This window comes from Sus scrofa, chromosome 3 (assembly GCF_054392235.1).
Source record: "Sus scrofa isolate SSC_HxYL_T2T_F1_AM1 chromosome 3, Sscrofa_HxYL_maternal_Yorkshire_Landrace_v2.0, whole genome shotgun sequence".
NCBI classification, from domain to species: domain Eukaryota; kingdom Metazoa; phylum Chordata; class Mammalia; order Artiodactyla; family Suidae; genus Sus; species Sus scrofa.
Window position 1 is genome coordinate 81,375,062 of NC_139385.1, and position 22,843 is coordinate 81,397,904.

Sequence of the window (22,843 nt, forward strand, 5' to 3'; positions counted from 1 at the left end):
ATGACAGAAACTCAATAAATGAGTGGGAATTTAAGTTGATACCATATAAATACACAGACACACACACACATATATGGCCACACTGGTGGCATATTTATGTGTGTGTGTATATGTGTGCATGTGTGTATATACATACACATACACATATATATATGGAAGTTCCTGATCCAGGGATTGAATCTGAACCGCATCTATGACCTATACTGCAGCTGCAGCAGTGCCAGATCCTTGTAACCCACTGTGCTGGGCTGGGGGTCTAACCCATGCCTCTGCATCAACCGGAGCCACTGCAGTCAGATTCTTAACACACTGCACTACAGCAGGAATTCCCAATACAATATTTTTGGAGATTAATTAGGCATTATCTTTCAAAAAAATTTTTTTTGTCTTTTTAGGGCTATGCCCTCAGCATATGGAAATTCCCAGGCCACAACCACAGCCACAGCCACACCAGATTGGAGCTACATCCTTGACCTATGCCACAGCTTGGGGCAATGCCAGATCCGTAACCCACTGAGTGAGGCCAGGGATCAAACCCACATCCTCATGGATATTAATAGGGTTTTTAACCCGCTGAGCCACAACAGGAACGCCTCTTTCAAAATTTTACATTTGTATTTCCTTCATTCCAGCAATTCTACTTCTAGAAATATAGATATAGATGTATACATGTATTAGGATGTTCACATTGCAGCCCATCTGCAGGATATTATTTTTTATTATTATTATTTTTTAAACCGAAAACTGTAAGTCCATCAATATTGGACTAGTTATATAGAGTATGGAATATTATGCACCATTAAAAGGAATAGAATGAGGAGTTCCTGCTGTGGCACAATAGGATCAGTGGCATTGGAGCACTAGGGTGCAGGTTGGTTCCCCTGCCCACCACAGTGGGTTAAGGGTCCGGCATTGCTGCAGCTGTAGCTTAGGTCGAATCTATGGCTGAGAGCTGATCCCTGGCCCAGGAACTCCATATGCTGAGGGTCGGCCAAAAAAGAAAAATGAAAGAATGGAATGAATGTATAAATAAATTGGGGAAATCAGTATCCAAGCTAGACTGCAGAATATGTATAGTATGCTGCTTTTATTTAAAATATAGGATATACATTATGTACAAATACTTATATACAAGGTACAACAAATGTGACTGTAACGTTTGTAAAATATGTTAGCACTACACAAGAAACTGGGATTGTGAGACAGCTTTCCAGGTCCTGCACTATTGTACTTCTGAGGGTACACACAAACTAACAGACCTGTGCTACCAGCCGCCCGCTAAAGAGGGCACTGCAGCCAGCAGAGTCTTGTTTACTAATCAAGTTTCTTAGTCGGCCGGCGTGGTGACGTCATCTCGACGAGCAGTGGCGCATGCGCAACAGCAAGGCGATCGGGGCGCGGCGAGGGTTGCTGCCTAGGCGCTTCCGGTTCCGGATCGAGTCTAGCTTTGGGTGCGCCGGCCTGGCGAGTTTAGCATTTTTGGCCTTCTGTGGGCGTCTTCTTGGGGGCTACATGAGCCACTGTCATCATGCTCACAGACGCTGGAGCCAGAGTTGGGTCTACTCTGGTCATTCCTCCGCCAAGAAGAAAGGTGGAAACCACATCCCGGAAAGGTAATATGCCTTGGCTCCTGGGCCTGGGCTTCAGGTCTGCGCTCTCTGCTTGTCACTGTGGCTTCCGAGCGCTTGCCCCGCCCGACTTGTGCTACGGGGCATTCATCCTCTCGCTTCGCCGTACGTAGTAGCTGGAAGGGACGGTCTGATGTTTTCATTTCTTCCCGTTGTTTTAAAAGCGAGGCTCTGGCCATTGCTTCTCGGGTAAAATGCAGAGAGACTGCTTTTTAAGATGGAAGCGGCAGTGTTGGGATTTCCTCTTAATTACTGAAATGGAGTCTCCTTCAGTTCCTCAAGTTGTGCTACAGAAAATGTAATAATTGAATTTGAGTGAAAAAACCCAGCAGCGCCGCCGAGTTTTCCATCGAAAAAGTTGCTTTGTGTGGTTTCTGTTGCTTCTTAACCGGTGACATTTGGAAGATCTACCTCTGTACGTTCAAATGATTAATTTGGAGACATTGCTCATGCGCAGTAAACTCGTTTATTCCTTGAGATTTTCCTTTTTTCCTCTCTTACCACATTAAGTTCGCTTCAGTTTATCTCTTGAATTTCTTTTGAAACTGTCACCTCTCCATTAGCGTTCTAATACTGAACTTGGCTACCTGTTGCAATTAGGTCCCTACGAGTGTCTGTATATCTACTCTTGTTTCCTTTCAATCCATTCTTCACACAAGAAATATTTTTAAGACACAAAGTTGGAATATTGCTCATAAACATCTCTCAAAAGCATTTTTCCCCCCAAAGCATTGTTTTAAGAATAAAAAACAAACCCTTGACCTCTAAGACCCTGCATGGTATAGAATCTTCTCTGCTTCTAGACCCCCGTCTTTGCTACTTTTGCCTTCACTTTCTATGCTTCAGATACTCTGAATTAACCTTAGTTCAAACTCATCCTACACAAGTCAGTTCACATATTACTTTTCACTGTGATTCCTAACTTTAAGTGAAGTTCACAGTCCTTTTATCACCAGGTTTTCTTTTATATTTTAATTTTTTAAAATGAGAGTTGCAACATTTATGTCACGTCTCTCTCTCTTTTTCTTTTTTTTGCCACACTTGCAGCATGTGGAAGTTCCCCAGCCAGGGATCGAACCTGCACTACAGCAGCAACCCACAGTGGTGAAAATGCAGTGGTGAAAATGCAGGAGCCTTAACCCGCTGAGCTACCAGAGGACTCACATAAGGTTTTCTTTTAAAATATGAATTTGAAGTTCCGTACTGATTGAGTTTGATGGCATCAGTTGTATGAGGACTGAAAAGAAACCGTGAAGTCAAAGAATTGAATTTTAACTATCTCAGTCAACATTTGAGTAGTAATGATACCTTAGTATTGAAGACCGGCCTAGGTTTTATCAGGTAGACAGAAGTTCCGACCATCTCTGGTGTTAGATATACCTTATTTGTTGAGATCTTTGCACTGTTTAATTGCCTTTTATCTGTTTTTGAGCTGGGGAAACAGGAGGAAGGCAAGTATAGGTTCTTACTAGATGGGGTTGAATAATTGGAGCAGCAAAATGCCAACAGAAGGAGGGGACCTCCTGTAGAGGGCTGTGATTTCCATTTACAAGGAGCCTTCATCCTATGCAGAGAGACAGGCTAACATAAAATTTGCCTAATGAAAAATGTGTTAATAGGTGGAAAGACTATCTCCCAGTTGGACAGCGGATGCCTGGGACACGTTTCATTGCTTTCAAAGTTCCTTTGAAAAAGGTAAGCAAAGGTTAATACAGTATTCTTTCAGAAGTCTAAAATCACTGTATTGAACCCTGGTTCTCAACTCTGTCATACTCCATTTTCCCTTTTTATAGTGGATATGTTGTGATAACCCTTGTTGTCCTGAAATCAAGTTCATAGGCAAATACGGTTTACTTTCCTGCTTAATTTTGTTTACTTATTTATTTTTGGGGGGGTGAAAGAGAAAAGGATAGCTTTATTGCTTTTCCAGGCAAAGGAGGCCACAGCAGGCTAATGCATCAAGACTGTGCCCCCCCATACTTAATTTTAAAGAAAAAAAATCAATGTAATGCACTCTCACTAAAGAATAAAGTAATTTGTAATAATGTGTATTTCAGTACGTGAATGTTTGAGCATGACTATACTACAAATTAAGAAATAGTTGATTACTTGCACCATGAATGCAAAAGCTGCAAATTCAAACTGATCTAGGTGGGTTATATTGTGTTAGGAGCAGGAGTTGCTATGACAGTGAACAGCTCTTAGGACATTTCCAAATAAAACAAGGCATTCTTCACTCAGTTGATGAGATGATTAACATTCTGGAAAATGTAGTGTACGTTAAAGCTGCCAAGAACCAAAGTCTTTGTGTTTATTTGTGAAATACAGTTAGGTTCTAAGGCTTAGATAATTATCAGTAGTTTTTTCACGTATGTGAATGTCGAATAGGACATTCAAAAGTCATTCAGGGAGTTCCTGCTGTGGTGCAATGGGATCAGTGGTGTTCTTGGAGTGCTGAGGTGCAGGTTTGATCCCCAGCCCAGCACAGTGGGTTAAGGATCCATTATTGCGGTAGCTGTGGTATAGGTCACAACTGTGGCTCAGATATCTGATCTCTGGCCTGGGAACTCCATATGCTCTGGAGCAGCCAAAAAAAAAAGTCATTCAGGATGGGAGATGCATTTGTAGGACTGGTCTGAATTTAGCAAGTTGTCTGGCATCCATTACCCCCACCATTAAATGCAAGAAAGATCCCTTTTCTCCCATCATCACAACCAAAAAAATGGCCTGGATCAACAAGGTCAGGATTTCAGCATGGAAACTCTGAAGACTCTGGTCTTGTTTGACTAAGAAAGGGCTTATGGGGAAAGCATTTGACAGATATAGAAAAATGATAAGAGATTCCATGTCTTGTTGAACTACCTGGCATAACAGGAATTAATATCAGTTGGAGTTCCCTGGTGGCTCAGTGGGGTAAGGATCCATAGTTGCCACTGCTGTGCTGCAGGTTTGATCCCTAGCCCAGTAACTTCTACATGCCATGGATGTGGCAAAAAAAAAGAAAAAAAAAAATTAGCATTAGGAAAAGCCCACTGTGAATATATTGGGAATTTATTTAACTTGTGACTCAGAGGTCAGAGTTCTTTTTCCACCTACCATGTTCTTCCTGCATCTCTGGTTGTAAAAAACTAGTAATTTTATAAAGATAAACTGTAGGTCTTTTTTCTTTGTTGGCCACACCTGTGGCATATGGACGTTCCTGAGCCAGGGATCAAATCTGAGCTATAGCTGTGGCAGTGCTGGATCCATAACCCACCATGCTGAGCTGAGGATTGAACTCAAGTCACTGCAGAGACAAAGCTGGATACTTAACCTGCCGTACCACAGTGGGAACTCCAAACATATGGTTCTTATTCACATTCACTAACACCAAGCATAGATTTTGATATGTAATAAATACTTAACAAATCTTTGTTGAATGAATGGACTCCCAACTCACATTTGCTGTTACTGTGAATTCTCTCCTATGTTCTGCTGCCTCTGTGCTATTGCTCTAACTCTTCAAATCTCTACTGCATGGCCTCTGAAGGTGGATTCCTGAAATTCTACAAGAGTCCCTGCATAGCCCTTTGCCTGAAGTGTATCAGCAGGAGAGAGAACAGGAAGACTTCATCTTCCTTTCCTTTACACAACCACAAATCTCTCCTGTATGATATCATTATAAAAATTCTCTCCTAGTTCTCTGTACTCAAGTTATTTTCTTCAGTGTTGGGGTTATTTAAGGTACTGTAAAGGTGATTTCAAAGCAGACCATATTCATGCAATAGAGTTGGGGAAGTGAGTTACCTCAGTGTGGCATTGAAATGTGACATTGGTTTCCTGCGTGTTTTATGGAAGTCACCCAAGGAAAGCAGCCTCAGTACTCAACAGTCACCTCTCAAGCACACATACTCTGACATAATAGAGTATGTTAAGTGTCAAATTAGTGCCATGGCAAGGAGGCAAAAATGGTACCAGACAAGGTTAATGAAGGAAGGCTTCCAAAAAGATTTGTGACGTAAATTAGCTGTCAGTTATTTAAGTTATCTAAATGGAAATTATTTAAGTTTGTGACTTAGATTAGTTCTCTTAGTTATTCTTCAGACAGCTGGAGATGATAATTGCTCCATTAGCTCTCAGTCTGCAAGAAACTGGAGAGTTGTATGCCTTGTAATTAATTTACTCTTTAAAACTTTTCTAGTATTATGCAGATGATTCAACATTATAAATTATTCAAATCTTCCTAAGTCGATTATAAATATAGCATCATCTCAAATAGGGATTTTCTGAGTTAGGCTGATTCTAATACTTACAGAGAAAAATAAATAGCCAGTAAAATTCTGAGGAGGTAGAATCATGGTGGAAGGGGATCATCCAGCTCTCCCAGACACTAAGCCATATTATAAAGTGTTGCAAATAGATAATTGAGGATTTGCTATATAGTGCAAGAATTGTATTCAATATCTAAAAAAAAAAAAAAAAAATGGAGTTCCCATTGTGGCTCAGTGGTAATGAACCCGACTAACATCCATGAGGATGAGGACATGTGTTCAACCCCTGGCCTTGCTCAGTGGGTTAAGGATCATGCATTGCTGTGGCTGTGGTGTAGGTTGCAGACGAGGCTCAGATCTGGCATTTCTGTGGCTGTGGTGTAGGCCAGCAGCTACAGCTCCAATTTGACTCCTAGCCTGTGACCTTCCGTATGCTGCGGGTGCGGCCCTAAAAAGACCAAAAAAAAAAAAAAAAAATTTTTTTTATGATGACTTATAGTGGAAAATCATCTGAAAAGTATGTGTATATAAGTGAATCACTTTGCTGTACACCTGGAACTAACACAATATTGTAAATCAACTCTACTTCAAAAAAAAAGTGTTGAGGGAGAAGTTCCCATTGTGGCTCAGTGGTTAAAGAATCCAACTAGGGGCCTTGAGGTTTCGGGTTCGATCCCTAGCCTTGCTCAGTGGGTTAAGGATCCGGCATTGCCATGAGCTGTGGTGCGGGTTGCAGACACGGCTCGGATCCCGAGTTGCTGTGGCTCTGGGCGTAGGCTGGCGGCTACAGCTCCGATTCAACCCCTAGCCTGGGAACCTCCATATGCCACTGGAGCGGCCCTAGAAATGGCAAACAGACCAAAAAAAAAAAAAAAGTGTTGAGGAAGCATGGGATTTTTAGGGCAGTGATCCTACTTGGTATGGTACCATAAGGGCACATAAATGTCATTATACATTGGTCAAAACCCACAGAATGTACAAGATAAAGGGTGACTTATAATGAAAACTATGCACTTGCATTGATAATAATGTGTTAGTGTTGGTCCATGAATTCTAACAAATGAAGCACACTTGCCTGGAATATTGCTGGTGGGGAAGCTTTGTGGGATGGAGGAGAGATGGAGGAGAGGGTGTAAGAATTCTTTGTGCTTTCTGCTTAGTTTTGCTGAGAATCTAAAACTGCTCTAAAAACTGGTCTATTAATTTTCTTAAAGTGTGTTTCTGGCACTTGAATAACCAAATAGATCAATGGAACAAGGTACATAAATAATCCAAATACATAAAAGAATACTTAGTAATGAAAGCCGTCCTTCATACATGTAGATATTCACAAAGTTTGTTTTTTGGGTTTTTTTTTTTTTTTTTTTTTTTTTTTTGTCTTTTTCCCTTTCCTAGGGCCATTTCCGAGGCATATGGTGGTTCCCAGGCTAGGGGTCTAATTAGAGCTGTAGCCACCGGCCTATGCCAGAGCCACAGCAATGCGGGATCAGAGCCTTATCTGCGAGCTACACCACAGCTCACGGCAATGCCGGATCCTTAACCCACTGAGCAAGGCCAGGGATCGAACCCGAAATCTCATGGTTCCTATTCGGATTCATTAACCACTGCACCACGACGGGAACTCCTTCACGAAGTATTTATAAGCGCCTGTTTACAGGTACTCTGCTTGGAGCTGGCAATACAGCGGTAGGCAAAATTAGTGTGGTCCCTGCCTTCTGGGAGTTTACAGTCTGATTATGAGACCAACATGAAATAAACAAATAAATATATAGAAATGAGCTTATTTTCTTCCCTCTAATCTGTCTGGAAGAAAGGATTGTTAATATAGTTTGTAAATTCCAGAGGAGTAGAAACTTTACTTTGAATCTTGTTATATGTTAGCATCTCAGGTCCTAAATAAATGGATAATATGATAAAGGATTTTTAAGCACATGTCTTTGTTATTTCATTCTCTCTGACAGAGTTTTGAAAAGAAACTTACTCCAGAAGAACGTTTTTCCCCCTTGGATCTTTTTAACAAAATCCAGGAACAGAATGAAAAACTTGGACTGATTATTGATTTAACATATACTCGCCGCTATTATAAACCAGAGGTAAATGGAATCCTTCGTTGAAAACAACCTTCTTTCTGGTACTGCAGTAATTCATAGCAACTCAGTAGTTATCCTCTTCTGCCTTCTCTCGTGGGTAAGAGTTCAAAAAGGGAGGCAAGTGGTTTCCTTAATTGCACATTTCTACTTGCTGTCTCAAATTTAGATCAGAGACGTGAATTGAATTATAATGTTTAGCATTAGTCTGTGGATGTGCTTAAGAAATTCTGTAAGCTTCCATGTTCTGTATTTTGAAAATTAGGTAAACTTTTAGTAAGAATAGTTGTAGCCTAAAAGGAAGGAAAGGTATATCCATTACATCTTTAGCACTTATTCTAAGCAGTTGCCTGAGCATGCTTAAGCATCCTAGCAAAAGACAGTTCTCTTAAGTTTTAATGCTTTCTTTTCCTAATATCTTTTGATATAGTTTAGAAACCCATATATTCTGTTGGCTCATGTGAGACATACCAGTGGGGAAGAATTCTCCTTCCACCCTGTTCCTTCTTCTTGGGAAATAATAACAACTAATATTTGTTAGTATTTGTATAGCAGCTTGCCGTTTAAAATCTTCTTTCATATCTGTTAACTTAGTTAATCCTCAAAACAATGCTTTGCTAAGGAAGCGGGATCTCCTACTGAGTGCTAACTCTGCACTACGCTCAGAGGGCAGATAATCACCATGACTAATTTTACAGATGATGAAACTGAGACTCAGAAAAAAGGAATTATAATTTGAACTTGGTTGTTTCTTTTTTATTGTGGTAAAACATGCATAAATAATAATTATCATTTTTGCTATTTATAAGCATACAATTCAGTGGCATTAAATACAGTCACAATGTTGTGTAACCATCACCACTGTCTGTAACCAAAACTATTTCATGATTCTCAACAAACACTCTTGTAACCATTAAACAATAACAACTCCATTTCCCTCCCACCAGCCCTTATTAACCTCTGTTCTACTTTTTGTCTCTATGAATTTGCCTATTCTCAGTACCTCGTATAAGTGTAATCATACAGTATTTGTCCTTTTACGTCGGGCTTATTTCACTATAAACAGAATGTTTTCAAGGTTCATCCATGTTAGAGCATGTAATAAAATGCCATTCCTTTTTATGGCTCAGTAGGTTGCATTGTGTGTATATTTTGTTATTCATTTGTCAACTGACACTTGGGTTGTTTCCACCTTTTGGCTGTTGTGAATCATGCTACCATAAACACTGGTGTGCAAGTATTTGTTCAGATCCCTGCTTTTAGTTCATTTAGACATGCAGCATAGGTAGGTATAGAGTCATGTGGTAGTTCTGAATTTAACCTTTGCAAAACCACCAAGCTGTTTTCTACAATGTTGTCTTGTTTTTAAACAGTTATCACAAAATTTAAACATATGCAGAGGTAGGCAAAATACCATGAGTGTTTCTTGTATACCCATGAGCTCATCTAGCTTTAATATTTATCAGCTGATGGCTGTCATGTTTTATCTGAACCCCTACCTATTTTACCCTATTCTGTATTATTTTGAAGCAGATCCCAGATATATAATTACACCTCTGCATTTTTGGTGCATATCCTTTAAATATAGGACTTTTATTCCTCAATGTCATTCTTTAATATTAAGTATCCAGTCAGTGCTCAAATTTGCAGTTGTCTCATAAATGTCATAAATAATTGTTTTTAAGAATTTTGAATTAGATCCAAATAAGTTCCACATTTTGCATTTGATTTTTAGGTCTCTGAAGTCTTACTTAATCTATAGGTTCTCCCTCTATGTGTCTCTTATTTTTTTTTTCTCCTTAAATTTTGTTTTTTAAAGAGACCTGGTAGTTTGTCCCATCTGGATTTTGATGACTGCATTCCATGTATTGTTAACATATTCTTCAGTCCTTGTATTTTCTGTAAATTGGTAGCTGGACCTAGAAGCTTGATAAAGCTCAAATGTTTTTTGTTTTGCTTGGCAAGATAGTTTTTTTATTGTTATTGTTTCTTTTTTTTTTTTGTTTTTTTTATTGTTATTGTTTCTTTTTTTTTTTTGGTCTTTTTAGGGCTGCATCCTTGGCACATGGAAGGTCCCAGGCTAGGGGTTGAATTGGAGCTGTGGCTGTTCATCACAGCCACAGCAACACCAGATCTGAGCCATGTGTGCAGCCTACTCCACAGCTCACAGCAATGCTGAATCCTCAACCCGCAGGGATCAAACCCGCATCCTCATGGGTACTCGTCAGGTTTGTTACCTCTGAGCCATGACAGGAACTTGTTTGGCAAGATATTTTTTAGGTGATAGTGTGTTCTTCCATGGAGATGAATGATTGTCTCTTTCTATGATATTATCAATCACTGAAGATTGGTATCTACATCCATTAATTCAACTAGGGCTTCAGAAAATAGTGAATTCTATTCTTTTTGCATTGTTTGATATATTTCTATCAGGAGATTTCCCTCATCAGTTATTTGGTTGCTCAGTTATAGAGGCATGGTTTCTCCTTTTATTTAACAGTTTTCAAAACAGTTGATTCAGAGTTCCTGTCATTGCGCAGTGGTTAATGAATCTGACTAGGAACCATGAGGTTTCGGGTTCGATCCCTGCCCTTGCTGAGTGGGTTAATGATCCGGCGTTGCCGTGAGCTGTGGTGTAGGTTGTAGACGCGGCTCGGATCTCACGTTGCTGTGGCTCTGGTGTAGGCTGGCGGCTACAGCTCTGATTCGACCCCTAGCCTAGGAACCTCCATATGCTGCAGGAACAGCCCAAGAAATAGCAAAAAGACAAAAAAAAAAAAAGGTTGATTCACAGACATCCTCCAGTGGTGACCTATTTATTTATTTATTTATTTGTTTATTTTCGTATCACTATGGCCTCCATTACAGTTACTATTCTAACTGAGACCCCATCATTGGCCAGTTGGAGCTTCTCGGTTTGGCTCCTGGGTCCTTTTGGCATGACATCCGTTGTTTCTAGGCTTTGTCAGTGGTCAGAGCTAGGAAACGTGTTCGTATATTTGTTTTTATATTTGTTTGTTTGTTTGCTTGTTTATTTTGCTGCACCCACAGCATGTGGAAGAGGGCAAACCCTCACCATGACAGCAACCTGAGCCTCTGCAGTTTGACATCAGATCCTTAGCCCGCTGCACCACACAGGAACTCCACAAATTTGTTTTTAATGTAAAAGACATCATAGGTTCATACTGCTACTTTCTATTTAAATTCAGAACTACAGAATTTTCACTTATCCTTTTCTGTTTGTAATTGACAATCTACTTTTTGCCACCCCAAGAACACCAGTTCTCAACAGTGGCTGAAATTTGTTCTGTCTCCCAATTCAAATCCAAATTCTTCGGATGCTGTTCTACTGTTCTACTTAAATCACAGATGCTTCCGTTATGAAATGTAAGATATTAGGTATACCTGTTTACGTCATTTTGAGTTCTAGTTCTTTTGTTCACATGGACTTTGCTTTTCCTTTTGTGTACCTAGTGACTGTTTGTGCTATAGTTTTAATGAAAGTTAAACTTCCTGGTGAAAGCAGTTTCGAAAAAAATTACTCCTATTGGAATGACTGACATACTAAGTTTTAATATAATCTCTTGGGTTATATTCTTCTTCGTCCTCTTAATTTTTTATTCTTTCCCTACAAATGATGTAATCCACATTTTTATGGTTTTGCCTTATAGGACTTACCAGAAACTATTCGTTACTTAAAAATTTATACGGTTGGGCATCATGTACCTGATGACAAGACTATTTTTAAATTCAAATGTGCTGTTGATGGGTTTTTGAAAGAAAATAAAGATAATGGTGAGTTGCTTTTTTCCCCTTTACCTGAACTTTGGTATGCATTTTGAGTGGGGTTGGGGATTTTTAATATTTTTAATAATTCTGACATTAGTCCTGCTGTGTTTGATAATGTTAAGGTGGAAATGTCAGATGGGGCTAATAGAGTAAGATATGTTTTTCCTTTTTATGGTCACAGACAATTTAGTTTGGAAAACGATTTTTGTGAGAACTAAGAACTGAATTAGCTTACTTGTCCTTTTTTTTAAGTTGAGTGGGGAATATATAATTAAATAAAATATTCTTTTATCCTATTTATTGGTTAACAGTTGAGAAGTAAAGAGTGAGACTCTTAGGTTCTTAGCGAATATAAATGAGAAAACAAAAGGCAGAGGTTTGTAGTGAGACAGATTCCTGGAAGCAGAGCAAGCAGAGTGGACCAGAGGAGTGGCATCCTTGTCATACCAGTTTAAAATATTTCTGCTGCTTTTTCCCTTTGAGGGCAAATGAGGAAGGACACGACCACCTCTTAGTCTCGTCTTCAGACAGGAAGAACTTAAAAAGGTTGACATTTTCTGTCCTCACTTTAAGATTAATAACCTTCCTTTATTGAAAGTCTTAGTAGCTTCTGAGTTTGAAGGATCGATTTGCCATTTTCCAGCATCTAACTCTCAGAAGGAACATGTATTTATTATTTACTTTTGTCTTTTTAGGGCCACACCCATGGCATATGGAAGTTCCCAGGCTAGGGGTCAGTCGGAGTTGTAGCTGCCGGCCTACACCGCTGGATCCAAGCCTCATCTGAAACCTGCACTACACTCACAGCAATACTGGATCCTTAACCCACTGAACAAGGCCAGGGATCAAACCTGTGTCCTCATCCTCATGGATGCTAGTCAGGTTTGTTATCGCTGAGCCATGATGGGAAGTCCAGAAGGAACATGGATTTGGACTAAGGGATCTTTTGTCTTTGGAACAGAAATGAATTATAAATTCAGAAAGAAGGCAAGTATTCATTTTGCCTTCCTTCTGAATTTAGCCTGTGGAGTGTACCCTTTATTAAATAAATCTGAAAGATTGTAATTATTCCATGTGTATACAAAGCGATATCATGTATTCATAGAATATAAGGAGTAGGGGAGATGGCATAGAGATGGAGGTGGGAGGATGGGGGTAGGAGGTGAGAGAGGGAGAGACTGCAATTTTAAAATAAATTTTCTATTTTTTTTTGTTTGGCTGCACCCACAGCATGCCGGAGTTCCCGGGCCAGGGATCTAACCTGAGCCATAGCAGGGACAACACCGGATCCTTAACCACTGGGCCACCAGGGAACTCTCAAGATAATTTTTCAAACTATAACCTGATTGCTTAATGCAGGTACTAACTTAAATATCTTAAGCCCTACTCAAAGATCTCCTCTGTACTTTAAAACTTAAGAGGCTTGGCCTTGCCCATGATAACCAGGGTGTCTACAAAAGAGGTATATTATCTGATTTATATAAACCAGTCACAGAAATGTTACCTCTTTAAGATGTTAGAGTACGGATCCTCATATGTGCATGAGAACATGTTTGTGAGTCCTCATGAGTGCGTGAGATCCTCATCAGTGTGTGAGAACACGTTTGTGGATCTTGATGGTTCACATGTTACACCGTGTAGTCCACTGCATAAGCTGAGCCCTCTGTTGGTCTTCTGCCTGCGTCGGGCTAACTTCACTGTGCTCTCCACCTTGGCAATCTTGGGACCCTCCCTGTGATCCATTTTTGGCTTCCTCTGCTGTAAGCCCCTCCCACCAATGCCAGGCTGACTGATGAAGAGGAGGAGACTACACTATCCACTCCCTAGGACTGGTAGCGACTCAAAAGATAAACTGGTTGATAAACATTGAAAGCCTTTTAGGTCTGTGGTTGGGGCACAGGGATATAGAGGTGACCAATAGGTTTTGTTACCTAGGAAGATAAACAAGTAGTAACTGTGAGACAGTGGGTTAATTATAATGAAAGAATCAAGTGCATCAGGAAAACGGGAAAGATTGAGGAAAGGCCTGAGTGAGGACAGCATTTGAGCTGGGCTTGGGAGGAAGAATATTTTGCCAGAATGAGGAAAGGTATTGGGAACAGGTGATAGAAGGCATGGGGCTTGAACTTGTATGACCAGAGGGTAGTGGGAAAGGGCAGAGAATTCACATGTTCATTTTCAGCAAATATTTATATACCACCTTCCAAGTTGAAGGCACTATTCTAGGAAGTAGGAGCAAAATAAAATTCTTGCCCTTATGTACTTTACATTCTAGTCGGAGAGAGTAAATATATGGAGTGTCAGGTGGTGGTAGGTGCTTTGGAGAATAACAAAACAAGATAAAGAGATGGGGGAATGTGGTAGGGGATCAGGGAAGGCCTCTCTGTTAAGATGTCATTTGAGCAGATCCTTAAAGGAAATGAGGAACCAAGCCATTGGTTACCTGAGAGAGTGTTCTTTTGAGAGGGGGATGTGTATTTTTAATTTTTTCCAGTGTTACTGGGGTATACTTGGCAAGTGAAAATTGTATAGATTTAAGGTATATGACATGATATTTGAAATATTGTTTTTAGTTTTATCGAAGTAGATTTTCAGGGTTGTGATAGTTACTGCTGTACAACAAAGCGACTCAGTCATATGTATACATCTATCCTTTTTTTTTTTTTTTTTGCTTTTTTTCAGGGCCCCATGCATGGCATATGGAAGTTCCCTGGCTAGGGGTCGAAATGGAGTTATAACTATGGCGTACACCACAGCTCATTGCAATGCTGGATCCTTAGCCCACTGAGCAAGGCTAGGAATCAAATCCGCATCCTCATGGATATTAGTTGGATATGTTTCCACTGCACCACAACGGGAACTCCCACATGTCCATTCTCTTTCAGATTCTTTTCCCACATAGATTATTCCAGACTTTTTTTTTTCCTTTTTAGGGCCACACTGGTAGCATATGGAAGTTCCTGGGTTAGGGATCGAATCGGAGCCGAATCTGTGACCTGTGCTGCAGCTTGTGGCAATTCTGAATCCTTATCCCACTGAGTGAGGCCAGAGAACGAACCCACATCCTCACGGAGACAGAGTCTGGTCCTTAACCTGCTGAGCCACAACAAGAACTCCCTAAAGGAGTGTTCTAAAGCAGAGGAAATAGTAGGTGCAAAGTCCCTGAGGCACAATTATGCTTGACATGATTGAGGAATAGTAAGAAGGCCTGTGTGGGAGAGTGAGGGGAGGGTGAGCGATTTCGGAGCGGTAGAAAATGGGGTCACAGAGGCTGGCAGGGGAGAGAAGGGAGGTGGGTCACTTGGCTCCTTGTAAGTTGTAGTTTGAACTTGCAATTCAGTTGGAGAGACAGAGTTCTAAATGCTGTGCTAAAAATTCAGGCTTTATTCTGTGCTAAATGAGGTTTATTTTTGTTTTTTTGGGGGGCCACTCCGGCTGCATGCAGAAGTTCTGGGACCAGGGATCGAACCCGCGCCACAGCAGTGACAACGCCAGATCCCTAACCCACTGTGCCACCAGGGAATTCCTAAACGAGGATTTTTAAGCAACGGAGCACCTCGGCCAAGTTTGTATTCTAGAAAGATAATATCTTCCCTGTGGAGGATCAGTTGAAGTAGAGATTAGAAGTAGGGCGGCAGAGGTCCTGGCAGGAGATGCAGAGTGCCTTCCTGCCAGACACCCCCTCGTCACAGACATGCTTTTTGCAGAGATTGGCTACTTGTTGTTGGGATTTTTTTAGCTGCGCCTGCCACTTACAGAAGTTCCTGGGCTAGGGATTGAACCCGCACCTCAGCAGCAACCCAGGCTGCTTCAGGGAGTACTCCAGATCCTTAACCCAGTGCACCACAAGGGAACTCTACATGCTGTTTTTTGTTTACTTTCTCATGTAATTTTTGTAGATGATGGACTAAGAAATACTGTGGCATAGTTGGAAAATCTGAGACTCGATTCTAGTCTTTGTTGTTTTTTTTGCTTTTTAGGGCCGAACTTGTGGCATATGAAGTTCCCAGGCTTAGGGCTACAGCTAACACCACAGTCACAGCAACGTAGGATCCCTGACCCACTCAACGAGGCCAGGGATTGAACCCGCATCCTCATGGATACCAGTCAGATTTGTTTCTGATGCGCCATGGCGGGAACTCCCTAGTCTTTGGTCTGTTTGCCTGCTATGCAGCTTGGCTTGACATCGCCACGCCTTAATTTTTTCATCATGAGACAGGAGCAGTGCTGTTTACCTCGAGAGCCCCTCAGGCACATTAGACCCATGGCGTTTGAGGAGCAGCAATGAGGGAAGATTCAGAAATGCCCTGGCAACCCAAGAGCCCTTCAGAAACCATTTGTCTTTTTTAACATTAATCGTTTAAAGTGAAGGCATTCCATTTTTTTTTTTTTCCCACTCCCTTTTTCTGTAGTCAGATCAGTTCCCGATGGGCATTCTGTATTAAGACAGGTGTTTGTCTCAGTGCAGTTTTAACTGTTAGTGCCAGACCAGGCCTGCTCCAGTCCACACCATTGTGTCTGGTTGGAGGCTGTGCAAAACTTCCCAAAGACAATGAATTTTGACTTTATATTAGTTAATTCTTTAGGATATGTTCCCACAAAAACACACTCTTCAGTTTTTCCTTTTTAGGATAGTGGTAGTGTTTTAGTAACTAGTAAGTGCTGCTCTTCAAAAAATTGTGTAACTTGTTTTTAGCGTATCTACTTCACCTATTTAATTCTCTGTTCTGTTTTATAGACAGACTGATTGGTGTCCACTGTACCCATGGCTTAAACAGGACTGGCTACCTCATTTGCAGGTGAGTTGCCAATCCCAAGAGGCAGACCATGTTTAAGTTGTTTACAATAGTATGTAGGCTGATGTAAGCTGAATACAAAAAATGCAATCAGAACAGAAGTGCATGAAGTAGAGAGTCATCTTGCCCCCCCTCAGAGATTACCACCAGTAATAATTTAGCACGTATTATTCCGGACTTTCCAAATGGAGGCATAACCATATGCAGTTGTCGCTTGGTATCTGCAGGGGATTGGTTCTAGGACCTCCATGGGTGTCAAAATCCTCAGAAGCTCAAGTCCCTTATGGTGTAGTATATAGTCAGCCCCCTACATCCACAGGATCTAGAACCCATGGATGCAGAGGGCCGACTGTGCTTGTGATTTAATGCTATAATATTTAGACATCCTAGTTTATAATTTAAGGTATAGTGGACATCTTTCTATGAAAATATTTGGAGACCTTGTTCTTTTTTAAAGGCTGCATCATTCCTTTACTTACTGATGAATATAAAAGACAGAAGTTTTTTTTTGGAAGTTCCCTTGTGGCACAGTGGGTTAAGAACCCAGCATTGCCACAGCTGTGGCATAGGCTGCTTTGTGGCATGGGTTCGCTCCCTGCCCGGGAACTTCCACGTGCTGTGGGTATGGCCAAAAAAAAAGTCAGAAGTTTCTGATATTACAAAACATTAAAGTAGTGAACATTCCTATGTGAACATCTTTAAATATTTATGCTTTGTCTCAGACAACTTCACTCAGAATGGGACTTCTGAAGCAATAGTAATGCTTTTTTGTGGGTGTTGCTCCACTGTACCAGTTTACGTTCACGCAGAAGATATTTATTGAGCATCTGGTTTTTGGTTTTTGTTTTGCTTTTTAGAGCTGTACCCAAGGCATAGGGAGATTTCCAGGCTAGGGGACGAATTGGAGTTGCAGCTGCCGGCCTACACCACAGCAACAACAATGCAGGATCCAAGCCATATCTGCACCCTACACCACAGCTCACGGAAATGCTGGATCCCCGACCCACTGAGCAAGGCCAGGGATCGAACCCCCATCCTCATGGATACTAGTCGGATTCATTTCCACGGTGCCACAATTCAAACTCCAGTATATCATTCTTAAATACTTATTGATTAGATGTGCTAATATCTTCTTGGGATTTTTATTTCTGTATTTGTAGAGTGAAATTGGACCCTTTTTGCAAAAACTTGTGTTCTTTAAAATTTTTTTATTTACAACTGACTTGAATTATTTTGTTTTGTTAGGTATTTGATTGATGTAGAAGGCATGAAGCCAGATGATGCAATTGAATGTAAGTATGAGGATTGTCACTATTTTTAAAATTTGAAGATAGAAATGTAAACGAATTGCTCAAATTTTGGAAAAAAAGCAAAGTTTGTAATTCATTTGCTCTGACGTAAGTTAACGTTCTACCAGGTTTATAAAGGGGTATATCTGGAAATAGTGAGATATAACAGCTTGACTAATTAGCCAGTGGATTTCGGCTTCGATCTGCTTTCTCTAGGGAAAATTTGCTTTTTGTACAGATGTTTCTAACAGTTCATCCCATTCCTCAGTATTCAATAGGAGCCGTGGACATTGCATAGAAAGACAAAACTACATTGAAGACCTTCAGAGTGGTCCCATCAGAAAGTAAGTTGTGTTTCGTATGTGATATTTGTGGTTGGGAAGATGATTTTTATATCATTTAAGTTGCACATGTCCATTTTCTTGTAGCTTGTTTACTACTCAAGGAAACCTAAATAAATGGGGGAGGATGGGATTGTTATTTTCATGGGCCAAAATATAGTCACTAAATTGGCTCCTAAATTTGGAAACCATTGATATTGTGGAAACCTTTTTGAGGAATTGGGATTCCAGTGTTGCCATATCAAGTCTTGAAGACTCGGTGCATATTATAGAACCAGTTCACACCACTGTTAGGTTTAACCAAGGACCAAGGTATAACCTGCATTAGACTCAAAGTTATCTAATACCTTCTGAGCATCCCCATACCCCGACCCAAGATTTGTAGCAGCCAGTAATGTACCTCTACTCTCCCTTGTTCTAGAATTGAGATAGACATTAATATTATAAATTAGTGAAAATATATTCTGATAACGGTGAGGAATTGGTGTTTTCTTGCTGATCAGAGTCAACCAGGAAGTATCGTTTGTTCCATATTTCGCATTCAGGGCTGAAATAGCAAGTATGGGATGAGGAATGTGTGATTATTCAGAGACACTTGGGAAAAGACATTTTCATTGAGTCTTAAACTTAGTTTAGGCCAGTAATTTGATGTAAGTACCAAAAAAGGATTTTGGCTACATTAGTAGTGGTATAGTTTTCAGAATAAGAAAGGTTAATATTTAAAGAGTAAACACAAATTATAGGGAAAATGGTAAAATTCCGGTAGAGAAATTTGTAAATGAGTTGAACACATAAATCACAGTCATATTTTTTCTTGAGAAACAGGAAAGACCTCAGTATAGTTAAAACAGCAAAGTACTATTCTTCACTTGATAATTGAGCAACAGGTTTTGCTAAGACAGTCCAGTGTAGTGATTGTCACACTGGACCTAGATTTTCATCTTGGTACTGCTGTTCACCCTCTGTGTGATCTCAGGTAAGGTCTGTCTTAGAGTTGCCATCATGGCTCAGTGGTAACGAACCCAGTGAGGACCCGGGTTCGATCCCTGGCCTTGCTCAGTGAGTTAAGGATCTGGCGTTACTGTGAGCTGTGGTGTAGGTCACAGATGTGGCTCGGATCCGCTGTGGCTGTGGTATAGACCAGCAGCTACGGCTCCAATTCAACCCCTAGCCTGGGAGCTTCCATATGTTCTGGGTGCGGCCCTAAAATGCAAAATAAATAAATTTCTGTTTTCTTGTACCTTGGGATTGTTTTTGAATATTACATGAGTTAATAAGTACTTTAGCACATTGAAAATTTTCAGAAAGATGTTTTTAGCAGCGGTAACCACTTCAAAGGGATGTCGCTTGTGTTGCCAGGGGCACTGAAGATTAGTATAGCCCTTTTGAAACACAACTGTAGTAGCCATAAAAATGCTCATACCTGGTAGTTCCACTTTGAGACTAAGGGAATACATCAAACTATGGAAAAATTTACATGCACTTAATTATCCAGCACATTTCTCAGACTCTCTACTATGCGTCTGATTCTGGACTAGGTTCTCAGGGTACAGTAGTATATGTTCTGAGATTTTAATCCCAGCATTATTTATATTCGTGAAAAAATTGGTAGCAGCTTGCATTTTTAACAATGAAGACTAGCTCAGTAAGTTATTATATCCACATTGTGAAATTTTATAAAGCCATTGAAAGTGATAGCTCACTTACTGATAAGTGAAAATAAGAAGTTATGATTCAAGAGTCAAAAAAAAGATGCTGGGGGAAAATGTCCAAAAGGAAATATTAACCAATTTAATTAGATTAAGTAGAATTGAGAGGGTTTTTTTGGGGGGGTAATTTACTCAGGTTTCCAAATTTTCTTTTGTGTGATTGTGTTAGATGTACTGATCTTGCTTTTGAAATACTTGTTTTTTAATTTTCCAAATTTGTGCACCCCATGGTTAGAATTTCTACACTTTATGATTAATTTATGTATATATTTACTTGTAAAATGAAAGCAGGTTCCCATTTGCAAAAATAAATAGCTTATTCTGTTTCATATCAGCCCTGCCAGACTTGAAGAGAAAGTATCTGATTAGAATAGAATGGGCATTTTTCTCTACAGGGAAAGGTAGAAAGGTTCCTGGCAGCCTGCAGTGTGCCAAGGCAGTATGGTTGGAAATTGAAATATCCCTGGCCTCACTCAGTGAGTTAAGTAAGGATCCAGCATTGCCGCAAGCTTCAACGTAGGTCGCAGATATTGCTCAGATCCGGTAGTGCTGTGGCTGTAAGCCTCACATGCAGCTCCAGTTCAGCCCCTAGCCTGGGAACTTCTGTGTGCCACAGGTGTGACCGTAGAAAGAAAAACAAACCAAACCAAACAAAAAACCATGGAAATGGAAGGTATTATAAAACTTCGCTTTCTAAGGTACTAAGAGATCCAAAGATCCAAGCAGTTTTATCTGCTAAAATGACAAAGGTAACAGTAGAACCAGAGTATCTATCAATTGTAAAGCTTATTATGTGTTTTATTAAAACTAATAAGAGTTCATTATTTTTGTGTTGTTTAAGAAAATTTTCGCAGCATCGGAACACTTACCAGAGAAGCCGTACTCCTCCTCCTGGTCCCCCCGGCGAGGACCATTTCCAGAGGAGGTACTCTTGGAACGTAAAGCCAAATACCAGTCACGCAACCCAGAACAAAAGGTGGTATTCTAGCAGTTACCACAGACCATCCTATCCAAAGTACTATGGATGAACCGAGTGAGACAAACCTACGCTGGAGACAGAGCAAGACTGAAGACAGCTGGAGTGACTTTTTATAGGATCAGGTCAAATGACGTTTATAATCTATTTTACTGCTCCTTTATGTGTTCAAGCCTAGGGAAAAATTATATTGGTACTTAACCTTTGCTGATAAATTTGCAGTATTTACAACAGTGAAGGCAATAATCTGTCATTGAGTCTTAAATTTTTTTAAAGGAAGATAAGTAAAAGTAATAAAGAATTCCCCTTGTAAATTATTTTTTAAAATTCTGTCTTCCTTTTCTGTGTATTTCCTTCTGACTAGATTTGTGTGATATTTGTGTGTGCGTGTGTGCATGTGCGCTGAAATTTTTAGTGTTTTTGTCATTAAGGATATCTTCCCTTCCTCACCCTTCCCCCCCATAATTCAAGATTTCTGTTAAAATCATCTACCTAGGAGATAGTCTCTTTAGAACCTAATTACTGTTGTAATTAGTTTTAGTATTTTTGTGATTAGACATTTCTTTCTTTGGCAGTCTGTTGGATTTGACCAACTTTCTTTCACTGAATTTCAGCTATGCCATCTAATACATGATTGGATAAACTTTAGGGACTGATTGTCAGTTGAGTGAGAAAGACTGATTGATAAACCTAAATACTAAATGCCTGGTAATCTACCTGACAGGGTGATTGTCATCAACTGGGTGGAACTATTCAGAAAACTTAAAACTTTTATAAAGTTGCTCGATGAGGAGTTCCTGTTGTGGCTCAGTAGCTAACGAATCCGACTAGGAACCATAAGGTTGCAGGTTTGATCCCTGGCCTTGCTCAGTGGGTTAAGGATCCCGCGTTGCCGTGAGCTGTGGTGTGGGTCGAAGACACGACTTGGATCCTGTGTTGCTGTGGCTCTGACATAGGCCAGTGGCTACAGCTCTGATTAGACGTCTAGTCTGGGAACCTCCATATGCCGCAGGTGCGGCCCTAGAAGAGGCAAAAAGACAAAAAAAAAAAAAAAAAAAAAAAAAAGTTGCTCGATGAACAGAATAGGATGCAGCCTTTAAAGCCCTGGCTCTCCAGGAAGATTCACGTGGTTCCTTGTGTTACTGCTTCTCTGTCAAACATAACCTGCTGTGATCTTTCTCCACTTCCATCTGCAGTGGAGTGGTGCCTTGACCTGGACATTTTCTGAGTTGTCTCTTCGGCTGGCTCACCTCTGGAACACACAGATGGATTACTTGGAGGCGGGGGTGGGATTGTTAGATTATTTTTAGTTGTGGAGGAAGCCAGAAACCTGTATTTGCTCAAGAATGTGACTGTCATAACATCATAAGCCTTGGTAGATATTTGATGAACCCTTGGGCAAACTGACTTCCCTTTTTAAGGCCTCTTATTTTGAGGCCTTGTACCATGGAAAGTCTGATACTGCGTGTGATCGTTGTCCTCTCTGTTCTCGTTTATGTATGAACGTCGGTTGGAACCAGACGCTGAAGAAGTCTCTGACTCAGCTGCTCCCTGGTCTGTCTCTGATGAGCCCAATCAGGTCACTACCCTTCATCTAAGCGACGTCTTAGAAAGTTTTTACTGCCCAGCAAATTTCACAGAGATACAAGAGTTCTTGCTAAAAGGCTGCTCTGGTGTAATTGTCCCCTCGCATACATCATAAACTCTCATTTGGAAAGAAATTGGAGCAAGACAACTGGTGAGGCAAAAAAAAGAACAACCTGGAGTTCCCGTCATGGCACAGCAGAAACGAATCCAACTAGGAACCATGAGGTTGTGGCTTTGATCCTTGGCCTCACTCAGTGGGTTAAGGACCCACTGTTGCTGTGAGCTGTGGTGTAGGTGTCTGCAACAGACGTGGCTCGGATCTGGCATTGCTGTGGCTGTGGTGTAGGCCGGCAGCTATAGCTCCGATTAGACCCCTAGCCTGGGAACCTCC

General features: G+C 40.5%; 1 protein-coding gene across 46 annotated transcripts; it reads left to right on the plus strand.

Annotated features, from left to right (window-relative positions):
• Positions 1-1,426: 1,426 nt before the first annotated feature.
• DUSP11 (dual specificity phosphatase 11) lies at positions 1,427-21,192 on the plus strand. Of its 46 annotated transcripts, none has more exons than XR_002342565.2 (11): positions 1,427-1,613; positions 2,676-2,797; positions 3,248-3,323; positions 7,840-7,971; positions 11,637-11,760; positions 14,688-14,901; positions 15,200-15,319; positions 16,493-16,553; positions 17,796-17,842; positions 18,108-18,183; positions 20,731-21,192. XR_002342565.2 is itself a non-coding variant. In XM_085018905.1 (9 exons), the coding sequence occupies exons 3-9, from the start codon at positions 3,279-3,281 to the stop codon at positions 20,915-20,917; spliced, it is 672 nt and encodes a 223-aa protein (XP_084875031.1). In that variant the 5' UTR covers positions 1,427-1,613; positions 2,676-2,797; positions 3,248-3,278; the 3' UTR covers positions 20,918-21,192. The 46 variants fall into 46 exon arrangements, 2 of the variants coding, with proteins under 2 accessions (XP_084875031.1, XP_003125055.5); XR_014841690.1 differs by lacking the exon at positions 15,200-15,319 and adding an exon at positions 17,408-17,637; XR_014841658.1 differs by lacking the exon at positions 2,676-2,797 and adding an exon at positions 17,408-17,637 and having other exon boundaries at positions 12,450-14,901.
• The last annotated feature ends 1,651 nt before the right edge of the window (positions 21,193-22,843 follow it).

Excerpts from the sequence above, each read along its gene's own strand:
- DUSP11 (XM_003125007.7), top strand. The coding sequence starts at position 1,513 with ATGAGCCACTGTCATCATGCTCACAGACGCTGGAGCCAGAGTTGGGTC. Across the intron at positions 16,554-17,795 it reads ACTGGCTACCTCATTTGCAG|GTATTTGATTGATGTAGAAG; the intron begins GTGAGTTGCCAA and ends TTGTTTTGTTAG. Across the intron at positions 18,184-20,730 it reads CAGAGTGGTCCCATCAGAAA|AAAATTTTCGCAGCATCGGA; the intron begins GTAAGTTGTGTT and ends GTGTTGTTTAAG.